At 45.6% G+C, this 9,068-nt stretch overlaps 1 protein-coding gene and 1 pseudogene across 1 annotated transcript; one reads left to right on the top strand and one right to left on the bottom strand.

Annotated features, from left to right (window-relative positions):
• Positions 1 to 588: 588 nt before the first annotated feature.
• Positions 589 to 1,350, top strand: LOC106302858. Its single transcript, XM_013739266.1, has one exon. The coding sequence runs from the start codon at positions 589 to 591 to the stop codon at positions 1,348 to 1,350; it is 762 nt and encodes a 253-aa protein (XP_013594720.1).
• A 4,175-nt stretch (positions 1,351 to 5,525) lies between these two features.
• Positions 5,526 to 9,068, bottom strand: part of LOC106302857 — an 8,025-nt pseudogene continuing 4,482 nt past the window's right edge.

The raw sequence follows: 9,068 nt of genomic DNA, 5'->3' as shown, positions 1-9,068 counted from the left end.
GGAGAACCTTGAACCCGGAGTGTCAGCGTATGTCTCGGCTCATAACTACTATGCCTCGCAAATGGCAAAAGGAAGGGAAAGTTAGGGGTATAGCTTTATCCCAATAAAGGTTCCAGTTCATCTTCAACACTGAACATGACCTTCTGGACGTACTGGAAAAAGGTGTACAAACCTTTAATGAATGGGCAATGGTGCTGGAACGCTGGGTTGAGAACCCGCCGGAGGATTATCTCCAGTATTTTCCTCTTTGGGTAAGGATCAGTCATATACCAGAGGAATACTACACAATAGAGGCGCTAACTACCCTGGTTGATATGATTGGAAAAGTGATAGTTGTGGCTTTTGACCCCCTGAAGCCGGTTACGCAGCCGTACATCCGGGTCCAAGTTCTCTTCAACGTCACTAATCTGCTGAGAATGTCTAGTCATAAATCGTAAGGGAGGAAAGACGGCCACCATTCACTTTTATTATGAACAGGTTCAGAAGAGATGCTTCACTTGCAAGCGCCTCAATCATGGAAAGACAATCTGTCCAATTGAAGTGAGGAAACATCAAGATGAAGCCCAAGCGAGGAGAAACAAAGCTAAAATGGTGGTTCCTACTACTCCTGTGACCCTAACCAAGGACGACCCTCTCTTTGGCGTCTTGAATGAGACGCAGGTGGGTCTGGATCCACTCTCAGGAAGACCAGAAATTGCAAAAGAAGTGCTTGAGGAAATGAGAAGATACATGGTTGCGAACACAGGGGAAGACAGAGCCATCAAGATGGACAGATTGAGGTCTACGGTTAGAGAAGCTGAATCAGATCCAAGAGCTCAGAGGACTGTGCTTCGCCTTGAAACTCCCCCCATTGTAACGAGTGACCTCAACAGAGGAAAAGGCTTGGTGTTTGACTATGGAGACAAAAGCCAGAAGAAGGTCTCTTTCGAGCTAAATGATAAGCCAGAAAAGCTCATGGCGGGGGCTTTCAAAGCTTTCAAACCCCAGTCCGTCTCAAGTGACCCTATACTTGAGATTGGCCACTCAGATGCAAGCAATGTAGCCAGTGTACAGAGATCCTATTCTGATAGTCCTACGGTTTTCCAAATAGGTTCTATTGAGCCTGGATCTTCCGGGACTATCACCAGGAAACAGTACATGAGGCGCCGGCCTCCAAAAGGAATCAGAAAGGCAGTAGCACTGGCTTTGATGGACCAATCTCAGGAAGATGTGGAAGATAGGAGGGAAGGTAAGCAGGAGGTAGGAAGCAAAAAGAGAAAGAAGGTGGAGTCAGGAACATGTGGAAGGTCAACCCCTAAGGCGCAATGCCTTACGACGATCCCAAGTGAGGGATTGTCCAACGCCCAATGAGCATTATGAGCTGGAATTTCTAGGGCTTGGGGCGGCCTCAAGGTCTGACAATTCAACATCTCCGGGAGATGCGTAGAAAACACTTTCCGGAGATTATGTTCTTGATGGAAACTAAACATTGTCGGGATGATCTAGTAGATATTCAGGTGTGGTTGGGATATGATCGTGTATATACTGTTAACCCAGAAGGCCTCAGTGGAGGTCTAGCCCTTTTTTGTAAGAAAAACATAAAGATGGATGTTAAATTTGCGGATAAAAATATGATAGACTGTTTGGTCCAGTTTGGAGAAAACACTTTTTTCCTCTCTTGTATATATGGTGAACCCGCCACAGAGGGGCGTGATGCTTTGTGGGAAAGACTCAATCGTATTGGTACCAACAGGAAAGAACCGTGGTGCCTTATCGGGGATTTCAACGAGATACTTAGTAATGAAGAAAAGACGGGAGGTCCAAGAAGATCGGAAGCCTCTTTCAGGCCATTTGCGGATATGCTGAAGATTTGTGGTATGGAAGAATTGATCAGCAAGGGAAACAAACTTACTTGGGCTGGTAAGAGGTGGAAAAAATGGATACATTGCGCACTGGACAGATGCTTCGGGAACAAGGAATGGCACAAGCTGTTCCCAGGCTCTAACCAATCTTTCTTGGATAAGCGTGGCTCTGACCACAGACCGGTCTGGATGAATTTTTATGCCTCTCATCAAGCTTTCAAGGGCCAGTTCAGATTTGACAAAAAATTCCTCATCCAACCAAACGTGAAGAAACAAATCTGCATTGCGTGGTCGACGAATCGCAATGGCCAGCATCAGTCTGTATCCCAAAGAATAAGAAGCTGTAGGAATTCTCTAAGCCGTTGGAAGAAACAAATGATGTACAATGCGCATGACAAAATTTGTCTCCTCCAAGAAAGGCTGGAATGGATGCAATTAAGAGATTATTCTTGCCTCTTCATGGTCAACATCATTAAGAGGGATCTGATAAAAGCCTACAAAGAAGAAGAATTATTATGGCAGCAGAAATGTAGAGACAAGTGGCTACTTCAGGGGGATCGTTGCGCTAAGGTCTTCCACTAGGCTGTCAAAACAAATAGATCCATGAACTCGGTTTCCAGGCTGAAAGATGAAACAAGAAAGTGCCATTGGTCTGAATGTGCGAAAGCAGAAGTAGCCATTGAGTACTTCTCTAACCTTTTCCGATCATCAAATCCGCGACCTTATAGCTCTGTTCTGGAGAGTATGATTCCCAAAGTCTCGGAATCTATGAATGAAGCTCTCACCAAAGTCGTATCCAAAGAAGAGGTTAGGGAGGCAATATTCTCTATTGATCCAGACAGTGCACCGGGACCTGATGGGATGACGGGCCACTTCTTTCAACGCTATTGGGACCTAATTGGAGATCAAGTCATTGGGGAGATTCAGGAGGTCTTTACAACAGGGGGTCTTTACAACAGGGGCTCTCCCTAGAGAATGGAACTTCACGTTTATGTGCCTCATCCCCAAAGTCAAAGACCCGGAACTCATGAAAGACCTGAGACCGATCAGTCTCTGCTCAGTTTTGTACAAGACGGTCTCAAAGATTTTGGTTAGAAGGCTCCAACCGTTTTTAAAAGACATCATCTCGGTTAATCAATCAGCATTTGTGCAGGATCGCCTCATCTCAGATAACATAGTCATTGCCCACGAAGTAGTACATGCACTGAAGACTCACCATCTGATCTCTCTAGAGATTATGGCTGTGAAAACGGATATGTCGAAAGCATACGACCGCGTTGAGTGGAGTTATCTCAGATGCTTGATGCGGGCGCTCGGGTTTAGCCTGAAGTGGGTGGAGTTGGTGATGATGTGTGTATCATCAGTGTCCTATGCGGTTCTCATTAATGACCAACCATTTGCCTTGATAAATCCCCAAAGAGGTATCCGCCAAGGAGACCCACTATCGTCTTTCATATTTGTCATGTGCACTGAGGGCCTGACTCACTTGCTAAACGTTGCGGAGAGAAATGGGTTGATCAGTGACCTGAGGTTCTCGGAGGATTGTCCGATTGTGTCGCATCTGTTGTTTGCAGACGACAGTTTGTTCTTATGCAAAGCTAATGTGAATGAAACCTCTGCGCTTCAAAGAATCCTCAACTTTTATGGTGAAGCCACTGGACAAATCATCAACCTTGAGAAATCCTCTATCTCTTTCGGCGATAAGGTAGATGTAGGAACAAGAGTGAGCATTCAATGGCTCCTAGGAATCTTTAATGAGGGGGGAGCAAGCAAATATTTGGGCTTGCCGGAATGCTTCTCAGGCTCAAAGGTGGATCTCCTCTCTTATCTTAAAGACAGAACTCAAGACCGGCTTGATGTATGGTACTATAAGCGCTTGTCGCAAGGTGGAAAAGAGGTCATAATCAAATCGTCGGGATCCTCACTCTCAACCTTTGCAATGTCTTACTTCAAACTCCCCAAAACAATCATTGACAAACTCTCATCCATGCTGGCGGCTTTTTGGTGGGGAGCTGGTCAGGGTCTGGTCAGATCATATGTTCAAAGTGGCCACCCCCCTTGGCTTTTGGCTTTTTGAGTTCTTTGTCAATGAAAGCCATTTCCTCTAATGGAGGTTCTCGAAGTGAAGACTTGTGTGGAGGATGGATTAAGGAGAGAATGTTTGTTCCAAATTCTTCCTTTCCTATTTTTGGGTACCATATTTGGATGATTGTTCTTTTGGATCAGAGGTGTATGTTTGCTCGTTTTTGCCCTCTATGGATTGCAAAGCTTAGAACTTCAATGATCATTGGAATTTCAGGGGAAAAAAAGTGTAACTAACAAAATTGAAGACAACAACTCTCTCTCTCTCCAAATAATCGCTCTAGCTTCTCTCTAGAAAAGGCGACGAATCTCTTGCTCCGGCTCGGCTGTTGCCGGTGCCGGAGGCCCCTTTCCCCTCTCTCCTTTTGTTTATTTGCTCTCTTCCCCGTCGTTTCTTCTCTTGGTCTCCTTGCTCGTCGCTCTGGACTGTCGGGATTCAACCGGAGAGTCGAAGAAACTCGACGGAGTCAGTGTCCAGCTTTCTCTGGAGTTACGGTGAGACTTCTAAGACAACGGTGGCGACGAGAGTCGGCTTTTAGGGTTGAAGGCGGAGTCAGATCTGGTTTTCCACTTTCAGATCCTCGACGACTCTTTCACGGCGGCGGCGCGTGGTGTGGTGGGACGCCTCCTCCTACCTTGCTCTTCCTCCCTATGCGGCGGTGAGACAATCGGAGGTGAAGAACAACGGCGAGTGAACAGAGGTTTGTCTGCCGGTTCTCGGGGACAACACACATCAAGGTCGATATCGACGGCTTGGTCAACCGGAGGAATTAACCTTCCGACGGTACGTGGCGGTGGCTCTGCATCCCAGCGCCGGAGAAGACGTTTCGTCGGAACCGGTGGTATGGGTCCCGCACCTCTAGAAGCTTGGATCTGTGTTATCTGCTAGTGCTTAGCTTTCAAGGCCCGACTTTTCAGTCCGGATGTGTCTGTCCGGTTTGTGGCTTAGGATCGAGACATTGAAAGCCAATGTTTGGGTCAAGTTTGAGGATGCACCCATGGTGAAGATGTTGTTGGGACAAGAGATTCACTCCAATCTTACGGGACCAATAACTGGTTGTATAAGTGTTTCGAACTTGACTCTTACCTTTGTGTCTTCGTATCATTAGGTTTAATTATGTGGTGTAATGGAACGAGTTCATTCCATTTGTGGAATGATTTTTGTTCCTCTTGGGGTTGAAAATGCAATGGGGCTAGGTTGGGTAGCGTTGGATCCTTAGAAGTGATCCCGGGTGGTACTAGATCCCCTCATTGTATATGCGGTTTGTGGTTTGAACTTATTGTACCCAGTTTATTGGTGAATATAAGTTGAAGTTGAGCCAAAAAAAAAAAAAAACTAACAAAATTGAAGATGCTCACTCTATAGTCCAATACTTTGTTTCTCTGTCTTCTCTCTTTCCAAACTCGAACAACAACAAAAGTAACATCGCAAAAGAAAAAGACAAAACACCCACTGTTGGATGATTAAAGTGCTTATGCAAAGAAAGATTCATACTACAAGTTTATAAATAGTTGATGAAGAAATGGTAGTGAGAAACTTCAGTCACTGCCCAGTGCTGCTTTCAATACGTCTCTACAACATCGTGGCCTCACTATTGTCCCTTAATAAAAGTTGCTGCATTTCATTAATATTCGTTTCTCAAATCTCAGCTTTCAGAGAAACAGAACTCAAAACGAGTTTTTGACACGTCTACTGTTTCGACTTTGGTCCAGACAAAACAAAAACAAACAGTACAGAAGCACAATTTTGGTCTAAAACTCAGGACACATATTACATAAAAGTGAGAATGCTCTTCTCCAGAATCCACAGCACCCCTGCAAATAAAAGAAAGCATGTCTCATTTTCTGACTTTCAAACTACCAAAATCCAAGTTTTATCTGACAAATGCACTAAAAACACACTAACCTGAAACACAAGATCACTCTTCCATCTGATCTTCAGCGCCAGACTCCTTGACATCAACGGAGAAAGCGTACTCTTGGTCACAGCCTAAGTAAGAGTCGCACATGAAGTAGAGTGCGTACGACTTCTCTCCTGCTTCACTCGGTACTTGGAAATCGAGCTTCACCTTCGCTTTCTTCTGCAAGGATACACGCTTGATGGCCACCAACTGGTTTGTCTTGGTGTCCCCCACAACCAGCCACCACCCTTCTTCTTTGGTCTTGGGATACCTGGGTGCATCCACAGCTCCCACTTCCGTCCTCCCCTCCATGTCTCTCTCAAGCATCACCTGCAACGTCACCTCCTTCCCAGCGGTCACATCTTCACTGCCCACAACCTCGTAAGTCAGGTCAATGTTTGGGAAGCGGTTGCAGAATCTGGCAATGTCTAAGAGCTCAGTGTCCTTCATCTTGAGAAGCTCTTGGCGTTCTTCATCCTCCATCTCCACAAGATCAAATACGGTTTCAATGTTATTCTCCTGGCATCTTTTTGCCAAGTCCTTTGTGAAGTGAGGGAGCTGCAAAAGCATCGAGTCACGCTCCCACATGCCTTGAGTCACCATCTGGCTTGCTTCCATTGCTAACAGAGCAAGATTCAGCCAGCCATTGCTTGATATCACATCCACCATCGCCTGTAGAAGTCTGGTTGCTGATAGAAGGACCTCACGCTGATCCATTTCCAAGTTCGTGGTAATGCTTTGCCTCGAGAAATGAGCCTGAAGAAGAGCGTTTGCTTTCACATGAGGATCTGTGCAGTTTGGGTTTTCAAACGAGAACCTCTGGTGATTGATGAGCCTCCTAACTCTGTCCTCTTCGCCAGGCCTTATTGGGATCATGTCATACTCTGAAGCCGATGTTAAGATCTCGAGAAGTCCCTTCATCTTGGTTTTAGAAGACAGAAGAGAACTGAAGCGCTCGATGGTGGTGTAACTGATGTAATAGTAGGATGAAATCATCCCAAGGTTGAGAGCAGAGAGGTCCATCTCATCCTCTATCTCAATGCACTTACTGGCTTCAAGATCAGACAAGGTGTTCTCAACCAGCTCTGATAGGTGATCAGACAAATGTCTGTGGCTCACTCCTTGAAGATTGTAGTAGTTAGGATTCTGGGGAAGCCTCCTGTACATCAAAGTCCATGTAAGATAATCAACTGCATCTTGCTTGTTCTCTATAACCCCAGCAACCACTTCTGCATTGAAATTATTATGCAAGAAATGCTGGAGATGACTTTCCACAGGGAAGGCTTCATAAAGAAACTTCTTGTAATACTCTTTTCGAGGAGCATGGCAGAATATCACACACTTTCCAGCATTGTCAAGTAGAGGTCGGCTAGCACGCCCCATCATCTGAAGCAAATCAGAGACTGCATAATCTGAGTGTGAATTCTCCCTTCCATCGTAGTACTGCGTCCCCATCACCACCACCAGATGTGCAGTTAATGGAGTGCCCCAACACAATGAACTGCTCATCACACAAACCTGAATCCGTCCAGCTTCAAAGAGTTGTGTCACGATCTCCTGATCTTGACTGCATAAACCCTCGTGCAAGTACCCAATACCATGGCGCAGTGTCTCCTTCAATGTTTTCTCGCGCAGTTCATCAACAAAATCCTCAAGTTCTTCTAGTTTCCCTAACAGGAAATCAGGGCTCTGTGGGTTGTCAATGTGAGAGTAAGCCATCAGATCTACAGCAGTCAAGCGGACATGTGTACGGGTTGGGACAAAAACTATAGCCGGCTTCTTGTTCTTGGCATGCTGGACTATGGCGGTGTAGGTTGGCTTGGTCATTGCCTGCATCCTGGCTTCAAAACTGGATATATCCACTCCTTGTATGTGAATCTCCAGTGGAACAGGACGGACACCAGGAGGGAAATTGAATAGGCCGTGAGAACTGGCCCCAATCCACTCCCCAAGATCTTTCGCATTTGCAAGGGAAGTAGAAAGCGCAACAATCCTAATCTTATTATCACCCTGACTAGAAATATATCTCATTCTAGAGACTATCACCTCCAGCACTGTACCACCTTGACCTTCACCAATTAGATGAAGCTCGTCCACAATGAAAAGACTAACCTGTTGTACGTATTTTCTCTGTTTCCACCTGCGAGACAGAGCATCCCATTTCTCAGGAGTACTTATAATTATCTGACTTTTCTCCAGCAGCTTAAGATCCAACGCTGTCTCCCCGGTCAGCTCAACAACCCGTAAACCAGGAACCTTCCCAAACTTCCTCTCCCAGATGCGAAACTGCTCCTTAGCAATAGCCTCTTTTGGAGCAATATAGACAACACGCATTGGAGCATCAGGTCCACTTTGCCTTTTAGTATCATTTTCCTGCCTTAGGAGTTCTTCTTGATGATTCTTCAATATAGCAAACTCAGCACATATAGTCTTCCCACTTCCCGTTGGAGCAGCAACCAACACATTATCGTTAGTGTTATACAAAACATTAAAGACTTGAGTCTGCACCGGATTGAAATGCTTGAAATCCTGATAGAGTCTCTCATAATTCGGATTCCTAAGCGCTGTGACAGGGAGGGGCTGCAAGTCCAGTAGCTCTGTAGGTGGCGGGTACTTTTCTGGAAGTATAAGGTGTCTAAAAGATACAGGTAACACAGTCTGCGACCCAAGCCACTTGTCTGAAACCACTCGGACAAAGTACTGAGGTGGCAGCGGTTCAAAGATTGGGACAGTGAAGTTCAAGGTGTGATCCTCACTGATATACTGCTTCTTCAATAGAAAATACTCATGATGAAGGATCTTCTCACAATCATTGTCTTCCACAATGATCCAAAACGGCTCCACGTATTTATGAATTTTCTCATCCCACTGGAAGTCTGGTGTAATTGTGAGTTCCACCCGCAGAACAGTTCGAGTAATAGGCTGAACTTGTGCTGCAAGAACCAATTTTGGGAACTGGTGGATGAACTTGTGAAGCGGTCTGCCCATCTTAGGACTACGAATAAGCTCTCCTAGCTCCTGTGACGACAGGTCATAGTACCTCTCCCACACCAAATCCTTCTTCTCCAACTTCATCAAAATCTCATTAGGAATTCCATGAAACTGACGGAGAGGTGTCTGGACACTCCACATCCTCTTCCCAACCATTTTAGACAAGTTCAGAGCTTTCTCAGCCAGTTGAGCCCATCCGCGCTTCAATACAATTTCATAGAGAGCTCGTACAAGACGTCCAGCGCTCTGAAAA

This window comes from Brassica oleracea, chromosome C7 (genome assembly GCF_000695525.1).
Source record: "Brassica oleracea var. oleracea cultivar TO1000 chromosome C7, BOL, whole genome shotgun sequence".
In the NCBI taxonomy this organism is placed as follows: Eukaryota; Viridiplantae; Streptophyta; class Magnoliopsida; order Brassicales; family Brassicaceae; genus Brassica; species Brassica oleracea.
This window is presented reverse-complemented; position numbering and strand designations above follow the sequence as displayed.

Bases quoted from the DNA above. Each gene is read 5' to 3' on its own strand.
- LOC106302858 (XM_013739266.1), top strand. From the start codon at position 589: ATGGTGGTTCCTACTACTCCTGTGACCCTAACCAAGGACGACCCTCTC.